The following is a 25,067-nucleotide window of genomic DNA, read 5'->3' on the forward strand; positions in this document are numbered from 1 at the left end:
ATCCACGATCGCGCGGATGTTCGCCATTAACCCCTCAGATGCCGTGATCAATACAGATCACGGCGTCTGCAGCATTGCGGTACTTTAAATGGATGATCGGATCGCCCGCAGCGCTGCCGCGGCGATACGATCATGCAGCATGGCGGCCGGAGGTCCCCTTACCTTGCTCTGGCCATCTCCTGGGGTCTTCTGCTCTGGTCTGCGATCGAGCAGACCAGAGCAGAAGATGACCGATAATGCTGATCAGTGCTATGTTCTATACATAGCACTGAACAGTATTAGCAATCGAATGATTGCTATAAATAGTCCCCTATGGGGACTATAAAAGTAACAAAATTTGAAAAAAACCCTCCCCCAATTTGTCCCATTTTCCCCCAAAAAGTGTAAAAAAAAAATATTTTATATACATATTTGGTATCGCCGCATGCGTAAATATCCCAACTATTAAAATAAAATGTTAATGATACCGTACAGTGAATGGCGTGAACGTTAAAAAAAAGTCCAAAATAGCTGCTTTTTTTATAACATTTTATTCCCAAAAAATTTATTAAAAAAGTATTAAAAGTTTTATATAAGCAAATATGGTATCAATAAAAAGTACAGATCACTGCGCAAAAAATGAACCCTCATACCGCCGCTTATACAGAAAAATGAAAAAGTTATAGGTCTTCAAAATAGGGGGATTTTAAACGTACTAATTTGGTTAAACAGTTTGCGATTTTTTTTAAGCACAACAGTAATAGAAAAGTATATTATCATTGGTATCATTTTAATCGTATTGACCCAAAGAATATAGAAAATATGTCATTTTTACCATAAATTGAAAACAAAACCTTCCAAAATTAGCAAAATTGCAGTTTTCTTTTTAATTTGCCCACACAAATAGTATTTTTTTGGTTGCGCCATACATTTTATGGTAAAGTGAGTGATGGCATTACACGGACAACTGGTCGCACAAAAAACAAGCCCTCATACTAGTCTGTGGATGAAAAAGAAGTTATGATTTTTTGAAGGCGAGGAGGAAAAAACGAAAACGTAAAAATAAAATAAAAAGTCCTTAAGGCCCAAATGGGGTTAAAGGATTTTCAAGTTTGTTTGGAATAGAGAACCTCAGTTAGAGCAGTGAGTGGACTTTGGAAAAGGGTTGGCTGCTATACACACTCTCCAGGCTAAGGTACGTGGCAGTGCTGACTTCACCTGTTTGTTCTATATCTGGATATAGCTGCTGCACAGGGCCAGTGCAAGGATTTTTGTCTACACAGGCAAAGGTGCATTTTTGTGTCCCTTACCCAGCTACCCACATCCGACCCCACCACAATCACCTGCCGTCCCCATGTCTCCTGCTTTTTCTCCATCTGGCCAAACCTTTTTTTTTTTTGTCCCTATATACCAAGCACTGTGCCCATATTTCCTATGTCCCTTGCTCTCTCCACATCTCTCCTGTTCATATTATAAGAAGTGACCGCTTCTATGTAGAACCAGTGACTACAGGTGACATCCTCTCTGATCAGAGTTGCTCTCCTTTCATTGCTGCATCCAGCCCAAAGCACTATGACGACTTCTCCTGGCAATGACTTGCTGCTGATGTGTTTGTTTTTCAATTTTTGGGGCACATCCTTTCACTTTATACAATGACAAATTCATCATACTGCCACATACTGTACCCCCTAAATGCAATAGTGTTTCACATTCTTTTCCCATACACTGTGCCTATAAGAATAATATTGCCACACACTTTTCTTCCTGGATATGATACTGCCACAAACTGTGCCACCTGGACATACTTCTGCCACACACTATTCCCACATCTATATAATACTGCCACAAACTGTTCGCCCTGGATATAATACAGCTAAACACAGTTTCCCCTGGATATAATACTGCCAATCCTTGTTCCTGAATAAAGTACTGTCACACACTGCCCCCCCTGAATATAATAGTGAAATATACTGTAACTAATGTAATGGGCCCAGGCCCGACCTTCCTCCTTAGTGGCAGTGTCATGTAACGGGCCCAGGCCTGACCTTCTTCCTTAGAGGCAGTGTCATGTAACGGGTCTAGGCCTGACCTTTCTCCTTAACAGCAGTGTCATGTAACTGGCCCAGGCTCGACCTTCCTCCTTAGTGGCAGTGTCATGTAACGGGCCCAGGCTCGACCTTCCTCCTTAGTGGCCGTGTCATGTAACGGGTCTAGGCCTGACCTTTCTCCTTAAAGGCAGTGTCATGTAACAGGCCCAGGCCTTACCTTCCTCCTTAGCAGCAGTGTCATGTAACGCACCCAGGCCTGACCTTCCACTGCCACTCAGCCTATCACTGGCCAGGGCGGCACATCGCTACGGCCAGTGAGTAGCTGAGTGCAGGGTAACATGTCGGGCCCCAGAATGTGGAAGAAAACTGCACCATCCAATGCAACCCAAAAGCAAATTGTCACCCTCTTAGTGTTACAAATAAAGCAGAAAATGTACTAAAAGTGATAAATGTGAAGATTAACTTTTTCATATCTCCCCAATATAGACATATAAAGAAGTCACTTCTTCTGGGTGAGAATGGCTGCAGAAATGGGGAAGAGGTGAAAAGAGATTTCTGGTGGCTGTTGTGCGTGAAATACAAGTTCAATATTCTGTGAATAGATATTGAACACTGTCATGTTCACATGGCACAGATTTCTCAAAGTCCTGACCTGCAAGAAGAACAGCTTTCTGACCACATGACCGAGATTACAGGTATGCTTCCATTACCCTCCATGGGGTCTTTATGGGGCGATCAGCAATTCCGATGCCTTACTGAAAATAAAGTTATTTGGAAAATAAACTCAATATAGTGTGAGACAGCGACAGGAATGGTGGTCAGGAATTGCTATATTTCCTCCAGGTTTCTACCAGGTTTCAGGAAGCGCATATTTTATCCAATCTGGCAAGCTGGGTAAAATATAAGAAATTCATGAATAGCTTTAAAATCCCTTAGCAGATTAGAGCTGCTAAGGGACTTTGGCAAGATCTGTTTTCACGCCTTTGGAAAAGTCTGTTATGGAATGACAGGCTGCTTAAAGGGGTACTCCACCCCTAGACATCTTATCCCCTATCCAAAGGGGATAAGATATCTGATTGCGGGGATCCCGCTGCTGGGAACCCCTGCGGTCTCTCCTGCAGCACCCCCTGTCATCTGCTGCACAGAGCGAACTTCACTAAGTGCATGATGACGGGCAATACAGAGGCCGGAGTATTGTGACATCACACCCCGCCCCCTCAATACAAGTCTATGGGAGGGGGCGTGGCTGGCCACCACGCCTCCTCCCATAGACTTGTATTGAGGGGGCAGAGCATGACGTCACAAGCCCCTGTATCGCCCGTCATCAGGCACGGAGCGAAGTTTGCAGTAAATGACAGGGGGTGCTGCAGGAGAGTCCGCAGGGGTTCCCAGCAGCGGGATTCCCGCAATCAGACATCTTATCCGCTTTGGATAGGGGATAAGATGTCTAGAGGCGGAGTACCCCTTTAACCCCTTAAGGACGCAGGACGTACTCAAACGGCCCCTTTTCCGAGTCCTTAAGGACTCAGGACGTTTGAGTACGTCCTGTCAAATCCCGGCCCGCCGCCGCTAGCTGGAGCGGAGCCCGATACCTGCTGAAATCGTTCAGCAGGCATCGGGGCATATCGCCCAGGGGGGTCATTATGCCCCCCCCATGTCGGCGATGGCCGCAGATCGCTGGACAATTCAGTCCAGCGATCTGCGGCAGATTCCGGGTCAATCGGGTCTCCAGTGACCCGGTGACCCGGAATTACAGGCTGTTCGGGGCCGTCTCCGACGGCCCCGAACAGCCAGAGCCTGCAGGGGTGAGGTGGCACTGGTGCCACCTCACGATCGCCCTGATTCGTCGGCCGGATTACCGGCCGACCAATCAGGGCGCCTGCTGCGGGTGTCACTCCCGCAACCCGCTCCGCCCCTCTTCCGGAGGACGTGAGCGGGACGTGCACCCCAGGTGCTGGGGACCCCGATCGCCGGCGTCAATGTTGGGATCGGGGCCCCAGGAGCGACGGCCGCGGTGGCGACGACGAGGGACTGACCTGTGCGGCGAGGATCGTTGGAGGTGAGTGACAGCCTCCTGCTGTTGCTTAGCAACAGCTCCCAGCATGCAAAAAGGGCATGCTGGGAGCTGTAGTTATGCAACAGCAGGAGGCAGACCACCACAACTCCCAGCATGCCCTTATGGGTAGTTTTGCAACAGCTGGAGGCACATTTTTTCTATGGAAAAGTGTACCTTCAGCTGTTGTGTAACTACAACTCCCAGCTTGCACAAACAGCTAAAGTGCATGCTGGGGGTTGTAGTAGTGCATCTGCTGGTTGCATAACTACGACTCCCAGCATGCCCGTTGGCTGTTGGTGACTGCTGGGAGTTGAAGTTTTGCAACAGCTGAAGGCACACTGAGTTATGTAGCAAACCAGTGTGTCTCCAGCTGTTGCATAACTACAGTCCCCAGCATCCCCAGCCAAAGTAGTATGCCTCCAGCTGTTGCATAACTACAAGACCCAGCATGCCCTTCCGCTGTCCGTACATGCTGGGGGTTGTAGCTTTTGCAACAGCTGAAGGCACACTGGTTGCAAAACACTGAGTTTGTTACCAAACTCGGTGTTTCACAACCAGTGTGCCTCCAGCTGTTGCAAAACTACAACTCCCAGCATGCACTGATAGACTGTACATGCTGGGAGTTGTGGTTTGGCAACAGCTGGATGTTTCTCCCCCCCCAATGTGAACGTACAGGGTACACTCACATGGGTGGAGGATTACAGTAAGTATCCGGCTGCAAGTATGAGCTGTGGCAAATGTTCTGCCGCAGCTCAAGCTGCCAGCGAGAAACTACTGTGAACCCCCGCCCGTGCGACTGTACCCTAAAAACACTACACTAACACACAATAAAAAGTAAAAAACACTACGTATACACATACCCCTATACAACCCCACTCCCCTCCCCAATAAAAATGAAAAACGTCTGGTACGCCACTGTTTCCAAAACGGAGCCTCCAGCGGTTGCAAAACTACAACTCCCAGCATGCACTGATAGACCGTACATGCTGGGAGTTGTAGTTTTGCAACAGCTGGATGTTCCCCCCCCAATGTGAACGTACAGGGTACACTCACATGGGCGGAGGATTACAGTAAGTATCCGGCTGCAAGTTTGAGCTGCGGCAAATTTTCTGCCGCAGCTCAAACTGCCAGCGTAAAACTACTGTGAACCCCCGCCCGTGTGACTGTACCCTAAAAACACTACACTAACACACAATAAAATAAAAAGTAAAAAACACTACATATACACATACCCCTACACAGCCCCCCTCCCCAATAAAAATGAAAAACGTCTGGTACGCCACTGTTTCCAAAACGGAGCCTCCAGCTGTTGCAAAACAACTACTCCCAGTATTGCCAGATAGCCACTGACTGTCTAGGCATGCTGGGAGTTTTACAACAGCTGGAGGCACCCTGTTTGGGAATCACTGGCGTAGAATACCCCTATGTCCACCCCTATGCAAGTCCCTAATTTAGGCCTCAAATGCGCATGGCGCTCTCACTTTGGAGCCCTGTCGTATTTCAAGGCAACAGTTTAGGGCCACATATGGGGTATCGCCGTACTCGGGAGAAATTGTGTTACAAATTTTGGGGGGTATTTTCTGCTATTACCCTTTTTAAAAATGTAAAATTTTTGGGAAAAGAGGCATTTTAGGTAAAAAAAAAATTTTTTTTTTACATATGCAAAAGTCGTGAAACACCTGTGGGGTATTAAGGTTCACTTAACCCCTTGTTACGTTCCCCGAGGGGTCTAGTTTCCAAAATGGTATGCCATGTGTTTTTTTTTTTTTTGCTGTTCTGGCACCATAGGGGCTTCCTAAATGCGGCATGCCCCCAGAGCAAAATTTGCTTTCAAAAAGCCAAATGTGACTCCTCTTCTGAGACCTGTAGTGCGCCAGCAGAGCACTTTTCACCCCCATATGGGGCGTTTTCTGGATCGGGAGAAATTGGGCTTCAAATTTTGGGGGGTATTTTCTGCTTTAACCCTTTGTAAAAATGTAAATTTTTTGGGAAACCAAGCATTTTAGGTAATTTTTTTTTTTTTTTTTTTACATATGCAAAAGTTGTGAAACCCTTGTGGGGTATTAAGGTTCACTTTACCCCTTGTTACGTTCCCCAAGGGGTCTAGTTTCCAAAATGGTATGCCATGTGGGATTTTTTGCTGTCCTGGCACCATAGGGGCTTCCTAAATGCGGCATGCCCCCAGAGCAAAATTTCCTTCAAAAAAGCCAAATGTGACTCCTTCTCTTCTGAGACCTGTAGTGCACCAGCAGAGCACTTTTCACCCCCATATGGGGTGTTTTCTGAATCGGGAGAAATTGGGCTTCAAATTTTGGGGGGTATTTTCTGCTATTACCCTTTTTAAAAATGTAAAACTTTTGTGAAACCAAGCATTTTAGGGAATTTTTTTTTTTTTTTTTACATATGCAAAAGTCGTGAATCACCTGTGGGGTATAAAGGTTTACTTTACCCCTTGTTATGTTCCCCGAGGGGTCTAGTTTCCAAAATGGTATGCCATGTGTTTTTTTTTTGCTGTTCTGGCACCATAGGGGCTTCCTAAATATGACATGCCCCCCAAAAACCATTTGTCGCTCCTTCCCTTCTGAGCCCTCTACTGCGCCCGCCGAACAATTAACATAGACATATGAGGTATGTGCTTACTCGAGAAAAATTGGGTTTCAAATACAAGTAAAAATTTTCTCCTTTTTACCCCTTGCAAAAATTCAAAAATTGGGTCTATAAAAACATGCGAGTGTAAAAATTGAAGATTGTGAATTTTTTCCTTCACTTTGCTGCTATTTCTGTGAAACACCTAAAGGGTTAAAACGCTGACTGAATGTCATTTTGAATACTTTGGGGGGTGCAGTTTTTATAATGGGGTCTTTTATGGGGTATTTCTAATATGAAGACCCTTCAAATCCACTTCAAACCTGAACTGGTCCCTGAAAAAAAGCGAGTTTCAAAATTTTGTGAAAAATTGGAAAATTGCTGCTGAACTTTGAAGCCCTCTGGTGTCTTCCAAAAGTAAAAACTCATCAATTTTATGATGCAAACATAAAGTAGACATATTGCATATGTGAATAAAAAAAAATTATTTTGAATATCCATTTTCCTTACAAGCAGAGAGCTTCAAAGTTAGAAAAATGCAAAATTTACAAATTTTTCATCAAATTTGGGGATTTTTCACCAAGAAAGGATGCAAGTTACCACAAAATTTTACCACTATGTTAAAGTAGAATATGTCACGAAAAAACAATCTCGGAATCAGATTGATAACTAAAAGCATTCCAGAGTTATTAATGTTTAAAGTGACAGTGGTCAGAATTGCAAAAAATGGCTGAGTCCTTAAGGTGAAAAAGGGCTCAGTCCTTAAGGAGTTAAACATGATATGAACATATTAAAATACATGAAGAAATTGCTGTTCAAGACCTTTCCAAATATTAATGTAAATGAATGCCATACCAGAGAAAAATGTAGATTATTTTATAATGGTTACGTAATAAGTTAATAAGACTCAGTTCAGATCACTTTGTTTCTATATGCTATGAATACTACTCAGACAAGCCTCTGGAATGGAGTGGGTTATCTAAACCATTCAAATGTAGCTGGAAGCAATGTCAGGCTGCACACACATTGATTTTCGTATGCAGAGTATAAGATGAACACAACATTATCTTTCCCTACTGTCCCCATCAAAATGACAGCTTTACAGGACAGCTCAAGCCTTGCTCCACGGAATCCTACCTGAGGCCCAGCGAAACTAAAAGGTATTGTATAAACCTTACTAAAAGCAACTGCATTTAACAACCTGTGTGTTGCCCTGTAAACCAATGCCTGGAAAAATTTTACTGTATACCAGATATATACATCTCTAGAATAGCATGTAGCGATCTGCATACAGTCTTTTAGTCAGTACATTTACTTACTTAAAATGCATAAGAGTAAACTAAAACTATTTAATGGACTACAAACACATAAAATAAATAGGGAGGACAGGATGTTATACACAGACATGATTCTAGCAGATCTGTTAATAGTAAGGCTCATGTTATATGATTTACACAATATAATGTTTCATGTAGAAAGTAACTGTTATTTTGCTGGTGGGTTGAAATAATAGACTATTCTGTAATGTCAATTGACCTATGTATTTTCATAGTTTGATATTGTCACTATGCTGTGTGCTGCTTACATTATTAGTATTCTATTTGATCTGTTCTCACATAGTTTCTATAATAGTCAGTAGCATCAATATATAATAATATCTTTATAACATGACAAATATTTTTGTATCTGTCACAGGATTTTCTAAGTATGTAGTCGATAACCGTCATTGGCATACTTCCAATTGTACCCTCATCATAAAACAATGCATATATCTGTGCTCTAATGGTTCACAACATATCACTGATTTATTTAATAATAAAATATGTATAAGCTGATATATATCACATTTCAACATGTTTCCAGTGACCACATCTATACTAGGTGAACATACTTTCATATCAGATTAATGATATAAAGTGCATTTTATCAATTGTACCAGGAAAAACAACAACGGCATACCAGTCTAATACATCCACAAGCCTGCAAGGCGATACTAAAATATATTTACACAAAATACATGTGTATATCTATGACTTATAACCATAGCTAATAACGAATCTTTACAAATTTGCCATCATTGTTCAGTAGGCAAATTCTGATCTAACAAATCTACTAGTTTGACTCTAGTTTTAACTAATAAACTGATCCTTCCACCTGTACTCTCACTCTGCTGTTCCAGAAATCTCACTTTATGGCTGCTGTAAAGCAAACAGACTAATATGTTTTACATTTTGTTTAGATTATAGCTAAATTGTAAAACAGGCTCTTGTTGATCTCTGCTTTGTATAAATAGTAAAGTAATGATTTCTATTATAGTATAATGCTGTGAGGTAAGTCAGGGTTTGCCAATAAGTTGAATTTAGGTAAATATATGATTAGTTAAAAAACATTAAAACAACTGCCTAACATGAGGATAAAGAACCTTTATTTCTAAATAGAATTTAACATTGTTATAAATCAGCTGACATTTTCTATGGAGGAATACTTTGTACTATGGAATTGTTTTTCTCTTCTAACAGTGTTGAGATGGTGGACTAAAGATGGGAGACTGGAATTTCCTTGGGGTCATCCTGGAGGAAGTCCACATTCATTCGACAATAGTTGGAAAAATCTGGCTCACCATTCTTTTCATATTCCGTATGTTGGTTTTGGGTGTAGCAGCTGAAGAAGTTTGGAATGATGAACAATCCCAGTTTGTGTGCAATACAGACCAGCCTGGATGCAAAAATGTCTGTTATGACCAAGCATTTCCTATATCGTTGATTCGATATTGGGTTCTTCAAGTTATATTTGTGTCTTCACCTTCATTGGTATATATGGGCCATGCAATTTATAGACTAAGAGTTCTTGAGAAAGAAAGACACAAAAAGAAAGCTCAGCTAAAAGTAGAGCTTGAGGGTATAGAGTATGATTTGACAGAGGACCGTAAAAGACTGGAGCGTGAACTGCGACAACTGGAACAAAGAAAACTCAATAAGGCTCCACTCCGTGGTTCCCTCCTCTGCACTTATATCATACATATATTCACCAGATCTGGTGTTGAGGTTGGTTTTATGGTTGGCCAGCATTTGCTATATGGAGTTCAATTAAATCCTCTCTATAAATGCCAAAGAGATCCTTGTCCCAATGTGGTTGACTGCTTTGTATCGAGACCTACTGAAAAGACAGTATTTATGCTATTTATGCAATGCATAGCAGGGGTTTCTCTGTTTCTTAACATTTTGGAAATAGGGCATCTTGGGGTGAAAAAGATCAGGAAAGGATGCTTAGAAAGATATAAATTAAAAGAAGAATTTGATGAATTTTATATAAATAAACCTAAGAGACATTCAACAGCTACTCATACATGTATTGGTACATCTTCTAGCCCACATAAGACCCTTCCTTCAGCACCCAGCAACTACACATTGTTGATGGAAAAACAAAATGATCCAACTGTATATCCAATTTTAAATCCCCCCTGTGGATTCCATCCCATTGTAGACTTACATCGAGATAACAGTAATACATGTATTCTTGATGAGCAGGAAACCAAATCTGCCAATGAAGTAAACTCTGCAAATACAGCAGAAAGCCATTGTCACAACAGCAGTTCTAACAATAATGAAAACATAAGTAATACCAATGCATCGGACAATAAGCCAGCAAAAAAACATCCACAACGGAAAAGTGGTTTTATAAGAAGCAATTATTCAAATGCTGAGAGTACACCAAGTATACCGATGGGAACAATGACTGAGATGCCTTCCGAAGACAATGAGGATTGCTCCAAAACATTGTATTCCACAGTCAGCAATGCAGTCCGAAAAACTCGAAGGATCAGTGCTCCATGGCACTGTTCTAGAGTTGCTGAGAGAAATGCATTTATACAGGATTCAATATGCAGTACAAGAGGACGTTACAGCTTCAATGCTAATAGATCATGGGCACCCTCAAAGTCTGACCTGAAGCAAAGTAGCCGGCCAGGCACGCCAGATACTATAGGAGAGCAGAGTCCAGAACACAAGCAGTATAAAGAATGTGAAGGCCCCATAAACTTTTCCCCAAATCGAAGGATGTCATTGGCAAGTAACGCCAGCAGCCGACGTGCTCCCACTGATCTGCAAATCTAACATTTACCGAAACATTATACTGGCAGACATTTTTGGTAATATATTCCATACTATACACTTTTAAAACCATTATTGCATTTAAGCTTTTTTTTTTTTTTATCTTATTTATACCAGAACTGATTCTTGGGATTTGGTTTTTATCTATGCTACTATAATGAGTTAGGGTTTTATTGACTAATGTCTTGTACCGAAAAACTAGTTGTTGTCTCTATGCCTGGTTAAGTGACCTAGAGGAAACACTGTGGTCACCATTGGTTCCCTAACAAAATAGTAGTTATGCAAAAAAAAAAAAAAAAAAAGAGAGAAAGAAAATAGCCAGGGAATACAATTTAGCATTGACTACAATGTTCCCTTTTGCAGTAACAAAGACAGAAAAGTTTGGGCCCTGCAAACAAAACAATAGATATTAAATTTCTATTAAAGATTTCACTACGAGCAACAGGGGTGGTTATGTATAGCAGTGCTGAAATTATATATATTTTTTTTTAAGTTCAGCACGGACTAGGTATAGTCTGTAACTTTTTAGCATATGGTTATTTAGGGGCCACTTCTTCCTTTTTAATTTGTTCATGCCCCCTGTTTTTCGACAGTGATAGGTGCATTTGATTGGATAGTCTCAGACAGGGTAGGGACACGCTTCCAATTGGTAACACCTAGTTGACTATTTAGTCATACATTTGTAGTAAGAATAATGGAAGAATGGAACAACATAGAACTATAAGAAAATATGTTCCAGGATTATTGTTATATGGAAAATACAAGAATTTCTAGGTCATCTGTAAAACGTATACCACACATCAATTTCCATTCACATTTCACACAGATTTTTTTTCCACAGCGTGTGATTTAGATTTGTTAAACTTTCATCCTCTTTGCTCCATCTAGACATACCCAAATAAAAATGTTTCCAGCTATAATTCCTATTCATCTAGCTGATGTGATGTAATAAGCCATTTACTAATGAACCAAACCACTTAAAGCCAAAGTGTCCCTAAAATAACATGGGAATCCAGTCAGACAATTTCTATTATTGTGCCTTCATGAGTAATGTGCCTACAATTGGTATACAAAATTATTTGCAATATGCTTACTTTATTCACTAACTTCTGTTCCAGTGCCACCAGTTCTTATCCTTCATGTTTACCAGCTGTGTTTAATGTGATTTTTGTGTGATGTCACATAATGTGAAAATCACCACTGCAAAGTATGAGATCATCATAGATTGTCCTTAGTTGGCCTTCTTAGTAACGTGATCTGATGTCATTGCATACAGCCAGTAAATAGGAAATATTGGGAATAGAATGGAATAATGAAGGGAAATATATTTTAGTTTGTTCTGTTTTCCAATTTTAAACATATTAAAGGGTTACTCCAGTACTTTAAAACATATCCTCTATCTGCAGGATAGACAATTGGTGTCTGATCTCGGGGGCCAACCGAAAAGACTTCCGGCAATCTCCAGAACAAGGCCCCAGCGCTTCCTGTACATTTAGCAGTGAGGGAGGGGGCGGGGGGAGGGAGGCATCGGCACGTTCTCTATGTACTGTTTATGGGAGAGCCAGAAATACCCAAGTACAGCACTCAGTATCCAACCCCACACTCCATGCACATGGAGAGACGGGGCCTGTTGTGGTGATCGGGGGCTGGGGGATTGGGGGGTCTAAGCTATCCGTCGCTTATCTCCTATCCTGTAGATTGGGACAAGTTTTAAGGTACTGGAGTACAACTTAAAAGGTTTTTCCAGAAGTGGCAAAGTGATAAATACTGAAGGGGCCCCTTCATTCTACTGACTTGTGGGGTCCTTGTTGGTCAGACCCATGGATTACACATTAATGGCCTAGTAAGTTATCTCAAGGTTAGGCCATCAATGTTTATTCTATATAAAAAAAAAAAAAGTTTATTATGTCTACAATAGGGTTTTGTCTTACTTATTCTGTTCCATCCTCACACCACTTGTCTCTAGTCCTTGTTGTTCACCAGCTGCATGTAGTGATGTGACATTATTTTCTCATGGAACTGGATGGTATATGCTGGATTTTGCAGTCTAAAATATCTTGGCCACAATAGAAATATATACATATTTACCTGATACAGGCTGTTTGCACTCACGCTATAGACATGGCTCCATTGGAAATGTACTAGAATAAGAGTAGTGTATATTTTGCTACAGTGTTACATCTTTTCTTCACTTTTACTCCACAGGTTGCTGTCACGCAGTTGTACTCACTGATGTAGAAAAATTAACAATATAGAAGCAACAAAGCAAAAGATTAGTCAAAATGCATTTAAAACCACTCAGCACCAGCAGAGACAAGAAAACAAAGACATTAACTTCAATGAGAACTATTGTGAAATACAACGTCTGGAATATTAAACACAAATAAACTTGTAAAATGTAGTTTTTTTTTAGTTTTTTTTTTTTGTGTTACTTTATTTTCTTTTTGTGGTTCAAAATATGGCTTATGCATTTAAAGGGGTATTCCAGGAAAAAAAAACTTTTTTTTAAATATCAACTGGCTCCAGAAAGTTAAACAGATTTGTAAATTACTTCATTTAAAGAATCTTACTCCTTCCAATAATTATCAGCTGCTGAAGTTGAGTTGTTCTTTTCTGTCTGGCAACACTGCTCTCTGCTGACATTTCTGCTTGTCTCGGGAACTGCACACAGTAGTAGAGGTTTGCTATGGGGATTTGCTTCTACTCTGGAAAGTTCCAGAGACAGGTGTCATCAGAGAGCACTTTGACAGAAAAGAACAACTCAACTTTAGCAGCTCATCAGTACTGAAAGGATTAAGATTTTTTAATAGAAGTAATTTACAAATCTGTGTAACTTTCTGGAGCCAGTTGATACATATAAAAAGCTTTTTTTTTCCTGGATAACCTCTTTAATGAGCACTAGAGGGACTGAACAAAATAAATGTATTATTTTGCACTATGCATTTTGTTGTAGAATGGAAGCCTCACAATGCTCCTGTATGCCTTGGAGCCAAAGACAGTAATGGGGACACAAGGTTGGCTTTTGTTTGTTTTACAATGGTTGACTAATGTACCATGAGGCGACCCAGACATTTTATCTTATAAGCAGCAGAACTGTCAACAACCAGCTAGTAAAAATAATACATTTACTAAAACGTGATCATACATATCTAATTTTTACTACCTAGTTCTAGCCACGCTTAGGAGAATGGATCATGGTGTTAGCAAGTGCCTGGTTCCTGCTTGAGCAGATTTGTCTCCAAACGAGACTGCCCCATAAAGTGTACAGGCAAGTATAATGACAGGTTCACTATGTTATCAGTCTATACATCACAAAAATGATTGCACTGTTTGTTTAAGGCTAGACCCACCGTACTGCTCCATTTATCGATTCCGTTGGCATCCTGTCGAAAAGGTTAATTTTAATGGGAGCAGGAGACCCCATTCATTGAGTCACCTAGTGACTCCTTTCGGGACCTATGCACTATTTAACTTCTTAACCCCTTAAGGACTCAGGGTTTTTCCGTTTTTGCACTTTCATTTTTTCCTCCTTACCTTTTAAAAATCATAACCCTCTAAATTTTCCACCTAAAAATCCATATTATGGCTTATTTTTTGCGTCACCAATTCTACTTTCCAGTGACATTAGTCATTTTACCCAAAAATTCACGGCGAAACGGAAAAAAAAATCATTGTGCAACAAAATCGAAGAAAAAACGCCATTTTGTAACTTTTGGGGGCTTCCGTTTCTACACAGTGCATATTTTGGTACAAATGACACCTTATCATTATTCCGTAGGTCCATATGGTTAAAATTATACCCTACTTATATAGGTTTGATTTTGTCGTACTTCTGAAAAAAATCATAACTACATGCAGGAAAATTTATACGTTTAAAAATGTCATCTTCTGACCCCTATAACTTTTTTCTTTTTCCACGTACAGGGCAGTATGAGGGATAATTTTTTGCGCCATGATCTGAAGTTTTTAACGGTATTATTTTTGTTTTGATCGGATTTTTTGATCACTTTTTATTCATTTTTTAATGATATAAAAAGTGACCAAAATACGCTTTTTTGGACTTTGGAATTTTTTTGCGCGTACGCCATTGACCGTGCGGTTTAATTAATGATATCTTTTTATAGTTTGGACATTTACGCACGGGGCGATACCACATATGTTTATTTTTTTTTTATTTACACTGTTTTATTTTTTTTATGGGAAAAGGGGGGCGATTCAAACTTTTATTAGGGAAGGGGTTAAATGACCTTTATTAACACTTTTTTAAAACTTTTTTTTGCAGTGTTATAGGTCCCATAGGGACCTATAACACTGCACACACTGATCTCTCATGCTGATCACTGGCGTGTATTAACACGCCTGTGATCAGCATTATGGGCGCTTGACTGCTCCTGCCTGGATCTCAGGCACGGAGCAGTCATTCGTCGATCGGACACCGAGGAGGCAGGTAAGGGCCCTCCGGTGTCCTGTAAGCTGTTCGGGATGCCGTGATTTTACCGCGGCAGTCCCGAACAGCCCGACTGACTAGCCGGGATACTTTCACTTTCGCTTTAGAAGCGGCGGTCAGCTTTGACCGCCGCTTCTAAAGGGTTAATACCACAAATTGCCGCGATCGGCGATGTGTGGTATTAGCCGCGGGTCCTGGCCGTTGATGAGCGCCGGGACCGACGCGATGTGATGCGGGGGTCGCAGCGCGACCCCGCTTCATATCGCGGGAGCCGGCGCAGGACATAAATATATGTCCTGCGTCGTTAAGGGGTTAAAGGGGTGCTCCACCCCTAGACATATTATGCCCTATCCAAAGGATAGGGAATAAGATGTCTGATTGCGGGGCTCCTGCCGCTGGGGACTCCTGCGATCTCTCCTGCTGAACCCGGTACAGCAGTAGCCTGGAGCTATGTTTGCTCTGTGGCTGATGACGGGCGATACAGGGGATGGCCGTCATGCCCCATCCCATAGACTTGCATTCAGGGGGCAGGGCATGATGTCACTATACCCCATCCCCTGTATCGCCCATCATCAGCCACGGAGCAAACATATCTCCAGGCTGCTGATGTATGGGAGTGCAGCAGGAGATGTCTAGGGGTGGAGTACCCCTTTAAGGAAAATAGACGTATATTTAGTTGAGGCTCCAGCTCCGGATCAAGGCTCTCCCCAGGTGCAGGAATGAAACACCGCTCCTGCAGCTACAGCTTTCTCGGAACATCAGGTGTGCTTGTCGCCGGCCCTGCCGGCATCCTACCCTGGCCTCCTCCTCTTCAGGCTGCAATGAGCCTTCCCTGAATCGGGACTCTGATACACCCCCCTCTCAGGCTCTTCTCCATGGACCTGCGCCTGCCTCCCCCAGTGTGCAGACTCATCCATGGGCTATACAGCTGCCCCAACCCCCTGGAATGGACTCTCTGGCCCCTCTCCTAGGGACCCCTCCTTAGTGGCTCCATCTTCCTCAGCTGGATTAGACCAGCCGGTCACGTTGGTGTGGTATGGGGTGTGAGATGCAGGGCAGATGGCATTAACCCCTTGTATTTGTGATGCCAGGGCGTGGTTTATCCTCAATACCACCCAAAGGTATACCGCTGGATCCTGGGCTAGGCATGGGGGCTATAATGACTCTGACGCCAAGTTACGGACATCGGTAGCTTTACTGAGGTTCGCAGGTGGAAAAGTCTATACAGTTCAGCCAGGCCCACAGAGGTGACCAGTGACTTAAGAGACCTTAAGGGCTTGTAGTAGAGGTGGACAATTTAGTGCAGGCCATGTTGACTAGACAGATGACTTTGACTTGTGACTGACAAGACTGTGGCTTACTTGCAGGTTGGTAGCTTGTGGCTGCAGACTTGACTTGAGGCCTCCTATGACTCTGGACACACACCTAGACTAGACTGCACATGACCTCAGCAGGAAGCAAAAGAGTGAGGGGAGAGAGTGAGCTAGCTCCTCCAAGGGCTTTTATAGGGGAGGCTAGCAGGGAGTCCATAGGCCACCCTTGGGTCATCTGGTCACTGATACTTCTTGGGTAACAATCACAGGACTATCTTCATAAAGTTATAACACCTCTTTACACATTTTATAATACAACAATTGGAGAAACATATGTACATGGGGGAACAAGTGCAAGGGAGGCCCAGGGGACACTGCAGGAGGCTGCCTGACAGGGCAACAAGGGTACGGGGTAACATCTCCCATACTGGGCCACCACATTGGTGGATCTCTGCTCCCTACTTGCCTCATTACCTACTAAAGAGGACTTTTCTTCTAAGGTTAAACAACTTGCGGAGTGTAAACAGGAATTCGCTCATCTTCGCACTGAAGTGACCACGCTGTCATCTAAAGTAACTGAGATTGAAACCGCTCAGGACTATACAGTTGCCTCTGTTCAAGCTCTTCAAGAAACAGTCCAGCGGCACAGTGGCCATCTTTTTGTGTTACAGCAGCACTTAGATGATGTGGAAAACCGCAACAGGAGTAACAACATTTGCCTGCTTTGTTGGCCCGAATGAACTGTACCCTGCTTTGTTGGCTATCTTCAATGATCTTCTGGACAGATCACGGGATGCCCATATAGAACTGGACAGGACGCACAGGGCCTTGCGGCCCCTCATCCTGATGATTGGCGCCCCAGAGATGTCATCTGTCAGGTGCACTTCTATGCTATTAAAGAGGACATTCTGTGCCTGGCACAGGCCCGGCGCCACATTCTGTACAAGGATGTCGAGATCCAACTGTTCCCGGACCTGTCTTGCCACACGCTAGCTCAATGTGCGGCTCTCTGGCCGCTTCTGGATGTGCTCAGAGAAAAGGACCTTCCCTATAATTTGGAGTTCCCCTTCGCCTTCATGGTGCAGAAAGATGGCAGGATGTCTACCCTACGTTCTCCTGATGATCTGCCTGGGTTTCTGCAGGACTTGGACATTGCCCCTGTTGGGTCTATAATATTCCGATATATCTATACTCATATGCCTTTGCTAAATGCTATATATTCTTGCTAAAATATTGCAGAAGAACTTTGTTTTCCTTAATTCAAAACATTTCAGCTTGCTCTTTGCCTGTAATTAAGATGAGAACCTTGGATGGAGCCAAGATACAAGAAGTTAGCAGTTGAAGTCTAAACATTGGGCTTTGTGGAAGGATGGAAAAATCTCAAGTTAGAGAAGATGCAATATGAGTGACCCATGCTCAAATGACCAATCAGCATATAAAACGATGATTTGATGCAATAGTTTTACCCTCCCCTTTTTGTCAATTGTAAAAAAAACTAATGTGTCTTTACTAAAAGTCTGGAAGCTCTCCCTTCCTCCACCTAGGAAAGAAATCTCCTCTCCTTCTAAACCTCGACTGAGAAATGACTGGTTTCTAGTGATGAGCGGCATAGCGGCCATATTCGATCCAACTTTGATGTAATGTCATTAAAACAAGTCAAAATGAAGCTCTGTAGTGCGTGTTGCCTCCACATGCCCGTATGACCTCCCTACAATGCCTGGGCATGCTCCTGATGAGGTGGCTAATGGTCTCCTGAGGGATGTCCTCCCAGACCTGGACTAAAGCATCTGCCAACTCCTGGACAGCCTGTGGTGCGTTGGTGGATGGAGCGAGACATGATGTCCCAGATGTGCTCAATCGGATTCAGGTCTGGGGAACGGGCGGGCCAGTCCATAGTATCAATGCCTTCCTCTTGCAGAAACTGCTGACACACTCTAGCCACATGAGGTCTAGCATTGTCTTGCATTAGGAGGAACCCAGGGCCAACCGCACCAGCATATGGTCTCACAAGGGGTCTGAGGATCTCATCTTGGTACCTAATGGCAGTCAGGCTACCTCTGGTAAGCACATGAAGGGCTGTGCGGCCCCCCAAAGAAATGACACCCCACACCATTACTGACCCACCGCCAAACCAATCATGCTGGAGGATGTTGCAGGCAGCAGAATGTTCTCCACTGTGTCTCCAGACTGTCATATGTGCTCAGTGTGAACCTGCTTTCATCTGTGAAGAGCATAGGGCACCAGAGGAGAATTTGCCAATCTTGGTGTTCTCTTGCAAATGCCAAAAGTCCTGCACGGTGTTGGGCTGTAAGCACAAACCCCACCTGTGGATGTTGGGCCCTCATACCACCCTCATGGAGTCTGTTTCTGACTGTTTGAGTGGACACATACACATTTGTGGCCTGCTGGAGGTCATTTTGCAGTGCTCCTTCTTGCACAAAGGTGGAGGTAGCGGTCCTGCTGCTGGGTTGTTGCCCTCCTCCACGTCTCCTGATGTATTGGCCTGTCTCCTGGTAGTGCCTCCATGCTCTGGACACTACGCTGACAGACAAAGCAAACCTTCTTGCCACAGCCCGCATTGATGTGCCATCCGGGATGAGCTGCACTACCTGAGCCACTTGTGTGGGTTGTAGACTCCGTCTCATGCTACCACTAGAGTGAAAGCATCGCCAGCATTCAAAAGTGATCAAAACATCAGCCAGGAAGCATAGGAACTGAGAAGTGATCTGTGCTCACCACCTGCAGAACCACTCCTTTATTGGGGGTGTCTTGCTAATTGCCTATAATTTCCACTTGTTGTCTGTTCCATTTGCACAACAGCATGTGAAATTGATAGTCAATCAGTGTTGCTTCCTGAGTGGACAGTGTGATTTCACAGAAGTGTGATTGACTTGGAGTTACACTGTGTTGTTTAATGTTACCTTTATTTTTTTGAGCAGTGTACTTACCTGCCAGACAGTAATGGATATGTTTAGGAAGGATCCATGCTTGTCTTGGGGCTAAATGGCTGCGCTGTGAGTCCACCACAATGCAGCCGCTTTTTGTGAAATGGCTATTTTCTGTTGGAATTCCATCCCTCCAACTACAAGTCCCAGGATTCCATATTTGTAAGTGTTAAGTCCCTTTTCTCCCTCCCACACATCAGCCACCCCACCCATTGAAGCACAACTGGGACAATTCCCTACAGCCCTGTGGAGATTTCCCCTCCCACCCAGAGGTCATTCCACCCATTAAAGCAGACAGGCTCCCTCTGAACACCTGACTAGTAATGTAATGTCTTGGGCTGGGACAACCGGAAATGACACTGATTTTGTATGTTGTTAAAAATAAACATTGGGGCAAAGATGACATAAGAATTGCAATACCAGACATTACACCCAGGTACAGACACGATAACATGAACTACACTAACGTTACAGCCCATCTAGCATAGTCAAATAAAAAAAAATCCTTGAATACTCCTTTAATGTCTAAACCTTGGCAACAAAAGTGGAAAATGTCCAAATTGGGCCCAAAGTGTCAATATTTTGAATGTGCACCATTATTTTCCAGCACTGCCTTAAGCCTCTTCGGCATGGAGTTCACCAGAGCTTCAGAGTCCTCTTTCACTCCTCCATGATGACATCCCAGAGCTGGTGGATGTTAGAGACCTTGTGCCCCTCCACCTTCTGTTTGAGGATGCCCCACAGATTCTCAATAGGGTTTAGGTCGGGAAACATGCTTTGAAAGTCCATCATCTTTACCCTCAGATTCTTTAGCAAGGTCATCGTGTGTGTGTTTGGGGTTATCATGCCCCTATAGGTGCGCTCCATAGAAAGTTTATGCAACCCTATTAAGTGCCACGACAACAGGGAAAAAAATATGGAGCATTCAGCATCAGTTAGTCAGCACACAGTCCTTATTGATCTAAATCACAGTTTGGCACGTGGTGTCTTTGATAAAGAGGAGCTTCTATATTTACAATTACTTTTCGTTATCAGTGGTGTGGAAGACCAGCTCTATAGAACCAGTGAACTAGCAGCAAAATGGCAGTCAGAGACAGGGGCATGGAAGTCACCTTTAAATAGGCTTTTACCAAATTAGAGAATAAGTGGAGCACTCACAACCCATTGTCTGGTGTAAACTTCTTCATACCATCAACAGGGAAATCATACAAAGTGCAACAAATGAGAGACAGCATTTCATGGGTCCCTTCCTCATGCACCTGTCTGTCTCTCACTTGCTGCACTTTGTATGATTCCCACTCTCAACTCAGTACAATACAGTATATAGCCAAACAAACTGCAATGTAACTTAAGAGGTGCTGATGGATCTGTGCAGTAGTGTAGACAGAGGCAATGGTCGTTTAACGCTGTTTGGTGCTTCTTCCAGAAGTTGTTTGTTTAAAGGGATTTCTGGATTTCCCATAGTTCACCCAGCTTTCGATGAATGAGATATGTGCTTCGTGGAAGTCATTGGGTGGCTGAATGCAAAAGTGTTCATCAGGTACTGGAGAGTTTTGCAAATGTATTTTTCTGCATTGCACTTTATTTATTGCACACACTGAGGTTAACATTTCTTGAATTTACTGTACACAGTGGAATGATAATTTGGTAACATGACACTTCTGGCCAATGATTGTAGGAGAACGTACCTAGTCCAACCTTTCTCTTCTTGAGGAAATGGGAAGACCTTAAACCCTTAGGCCCCATTCACACAAGTGGAAACATAGAAACATAGAATGTGTCAGCAGATAAGAACCATTTGGCCCATCTAGTCTTCCCAATAATCTGAATAATCTGGAAAATCAGCTCAGGAATTCCGTTACAGCAGACTCCGATTGTTTTCAATGGGATTCTGCTCCATTTGGCACACAACAGAATTTCCAATTTTGGTATCTGAAAAAAACAAACAAAACAAAAATTCTATGGAGACAGCACATTAAAGAACAGTCCTAGCACCAGCCTGTTGTGTCGGCATCTAATTTCTGGGGAGACATTTTGTTGTGTAATTGGGGCCTTAGAAGAGTTCAGACCTGGTTTCTGTCAGAGCCACAGTTGTGTCTCCCAGCACTGCTCTTGCTGAGAAGACAAGTGAAGTTAGCCCTAGGTAAGCTAGGCACACCCACACCTAGGCCACGTCTTATCCTGCTCTTTGCTCCTGTACACGCTATGGGAATATCGTCTTAAAGTTTCCAAATACTAAAAAGGAGAATTTCGGCGCTGCCTTTTTTGTTGGGTTACAGTCAGTGCTGCCTGTCTGCCATGTCAGAGAGACTTCCAGATTGCCACCAAAGAGTAAAATGGCATTTATATTTTGCACCTTTCACCACTATGAAGCATCCAGTGATGATTCTCCTCCAGCAGTATCAGTCATTTTGGACTGAGCACTTGAACACCAGAGAACATTAACATATGCACATACATCTGCTGAAGCCATTACATGTACCAGTGCTAAAAGCCCCTAAAGATTTCAGAATTCAGTACAGCTGCTATAAAAACAATAATGAAAGGGACAGGGACCAAATATCAATTCGTATAAGCAGTCCTAGCACCAGCTTGTTGTGTCTGTGCCTGCGGAATGTCTGCCTGGAAATATTGCTGTATGATAGGGCCTTATAGGTTTTAATATGGTTGTTATGGTTATTGCTCTGCACAGTCCATAAAAAAACCATACTTACCTATTTTATTCTCTCTGCGTTCAGCACCACCGCTCCTGTCCTCCCCATTGGCTTCATGGCTACAGAGATGACATGCCTGTACACCCCCATCATCAGTGCAGTCAATCACTGGGCTCACTATCTAAGACCATCTACCGCTGCAGTTTACATGGGCACATTATTGCTGTACTGAAGTAAGCAAAACTGCCAGGCTGGAGCGACGGCTCTGAATGCAGTGAGGTTTAAACAAATAAGTAACATTTTTTTCTTTTATCATAACAGGTTGTAAAGAAATATTTAACCCCTTAACGACCATGGACGTAAATGTATGTCCTGGCTTGGCGGTACTTCGCGCACCAGGACATACATTTACGTCCTGTGTATGACCGCGAGCATTGGAGCGGTACTCGCGTCATACACGGTAGGTATGATAGCAGCCGGGGACCCGCCGGTAATGGCCGACATCCGCAATCGCATCGATGTCCGCCATTAACACCTCAGATGCCGTTCTGACGCGGCGATCCGATCATCTGTAATGGCGGATGGAGGTTTCCTCACCTGCCTCCATCCATCTCCTCGGGTCTTCTGCTCTGCTCTGGTCTGAGATCGAGCAGACCATAGCAGAAGATGACCGATAATACTGATTAGTAAAAATGAAAATTGTCCGTTTTTCCCATTTTACCCCCAAAAAGCGTAATTATTTCTAATAAACATATTTGGTATCGCTGCGTGTGTAAATGTCCGAACTATCAATATATAATGTTAATGATCCCGTAAACATAAAAAAAAGTCCAAAAATGCTGCTTTTTTTTGTCACATTTTATTCCCCAAAAAATTAATAAAAAATTATCTAAAAGTTTTATATATGCAAATGTGGTATCGATAAAAAGTACGGATGACGGCGCAAAAAATTAGCCCTCATACTGCCCTATATATAGAAAAATGAAAAAGTTATAGCTGGTCAAAACAGGGCAATTTTAGATTACTGATTTTGTACAAAAAAAGTTTTAGATTTTTTTAAGCGGTACAAAAATATAAAAGTATCTAGCCATGGGTATCATTTTAATCGTATTGACCCACAGAATAAAGAACACATCATTTCTATCAAAGTGTACAGTGTGAAAACAAAACCCTGCAAAATTGTGCTTTTCATTTAAATTTCCTCCCTAGAAAATTTTTTTTTGGGGTTCGCCGTACATTTTATGGGAAAATGAGAGGTTTCATTACAAAGTACATTTGGTCACGCAAAAAACAAGCCCTTATATAGGTCTGTAGAAAGTCAAAGTCAGAAGTGGATCCATAAGGGAGGAGAAGTGTAAGTCCTTCCTTTATATGTCCTATTCCTATTGAATACACTTCTGGCTTTGGCTCAAAAACTGCAGTGGCAGTATTCCAAAAACTGCAAGAGAAAAAACCAAGTGGAAAGTTAGCTTTAGGATGTATTCACAATACTTAATATCCTCCTGGAGAACATTTGTGCAGATATTCCGTGTACAGCAGACTCCACGGGAATCAATCAGTGCAAGGATCGCTTGGACATGCGCCACCTCTATTGACGGGAATGCATTTCCGATCGGATTCTGCTGAAAGAATGACCAGAATTGGAATTTCTGGGGTGGGGAATTCAGCAGTGTGCATGGTACAACAGAATCCTATTGAAAACAATGGGAGGCTGCTAGCTTCAATTTCTGAGTGGAATATCTCAGCTCGGAAATTCCATAGAGTGAATGGGCCCTTAGAATGTTAATAATAAATGTAAATGTAAAAATAATAAAAATAAAAAAGGAGGTTTGAATGGAGGCACAATTCAAAAATAGCCCAATATACAAATGCCACAGAATATAAAAATTAAACGGTGGTGCAAGGAAAAGATAGATCACAAAATAAATAAAAAAAATCATGTAAATAACAATAGAAAAAAAATCCTACACTCACCGCAACCATATGATCCGATAAAGGAAATCTTTACATGGAGATGCAGAGGTATCTCCGGTTCTCCATGTAAAGATTTCCTTTAAGGCTAGGTTCAGACTACAGAATTTCCGCCTGCAATTCCTCTTTGCAGGCGGAAATTCCGCTTGCTAAAATGTATAGTGTAGTGAATGGGTTTCCGTTCACAAATTCACACTTCGGAATTTGTGAAGCGGAATTTGTGAATGGAAAATCTGCTTGGAAATGGAAGAATGGGGTTGCTCTGTCTTCAGGCGGAAATACTCGCGGAACACATTCAGTCAGCGCTGTCCGCAGTCGGAATCTCCGGGAGGAAATATTCTGGCCGGAGATTCCGTAGTCTGAACTTAGGCCTAAGGCAGTGTTTCCCAACCAGGGTGCCTCCAGGTGTTGCAAAACTACAACTCCCAGCATGCCTGGACAGCCTTTGGCTGTCCAGGCATGCTGGGAGTTGTAGTTTTGCAACATCTGGAGGCACCCTGGTTGGGAAACACTGGCCTAAGGGATCATATGGTTGCGGTGAGTGCAGGATTATTTCTATTGTTATTTTCTGTCAAAATAATACTCATATTTAAATATAATATTAATATTTTTCACAGTTTAGTAAAGTGAAGTAAATAAGTGTAGTAAATAAGTAAAGTGATGAAAATAATAACTGAATAGAATTTAACCTAAAGTTACAATGGTTTAAGACACACTTGAATTCCATACAGGCAGGGGTCAAATCCTGAGAAAAAAAAAGTGAGGGAACTCACCAAAGATTTTCACTCAAGTGCTGGTCCTGCAGGACCCTGGTGTGGAAAAAGGTGCAGGAACTCAGTTCCCACACGTTCCTGCAGGACTTGAGCCCTGCCTACAGGCATCTTTCTGATGACAGAGTCAAAACGTCCCAGTAATTAAAGGGTTAAGTGAAAAAAAAGCAAATCAAGCGCAGTAAGTTT

The 25,067-nt window shown here is 42.6% G+C and overlaps 1 protein-coding gene and 1 long non-coding RNA gene across 3 annotated transcripts; one reads left to right on the plus strand and one right to left on the minus strand.

Annotated features, from left to right (window-relative positions):
- Window positions 1–9,086: 9,086 nt before the first annotated feature.
- Window positions 9,087–13,087, plus strand: GJA9 (gap junction protein alpha 9). The gene is made up of 2 exons (XM_056557090.1): window positions 9,087–10,816; window positions 12,984–13,087. The coding sequence occupies exon 1, from the start codon at window positions 9,210–9,212 to the stop codon at window positions 10,779–10,781; it is 1,572 nt and encodes a 523-aa protein (XP_056413065.1). The 5' UTR covers window positions 9,087–9,209; the 3' UTR covers window positions 10,782–10,816; window positions 12,984–13,087.
- On the minus strand, window positions 9,693–25,019 carry LOC130356064 (uncharacterized). Of its 2 annotated transcripts, XR_008888765.1 has the most exons (4): window positions 24,882–25,019; window positions 12,867–13,007; window positions 10,159–10,224; window positions 9,704–9,825 (listed from the first exon to the last, which is right to left on the minus strand). It is a non-coding gene; the product is annotated as an uncharacterized LOC130356064 (long non-coding RNA). The 2 variants fall into 2 exon arrangements; XR_008888764.1 differs by lacking the exon at window positions 10,159–10,224 and having other exon boundaries at window positions 9,693–9,825.
- Between the last annotated feature and the right edge of the window lie 48 nt (window positions 25,020–25,067).

The sequence above is a fragment of the Hyla sarda genome, chromosome 2 (assembly GCF_029499605.1).
Source record: "Hyla sarda isolate aHylSar1 chromosome 2, aHylSar1.hap1, whole genome shotgun sequence".
NCBI classification, from domain to species: Eukaryota; Metazoa; Chordata; class Amphibia; order Anura; family Hylidae; genus Hyla; species Hyla sarda.

Excerpts from the sequence above, each read along its gene's own strand:
- GJA9 (XM_056557090.1), top strand. The coding sequence starts at position 9,210 with ATGGGAGACTGGAATTTCCTTGGGGTCATCCTGGAGGAAGTCCACATT.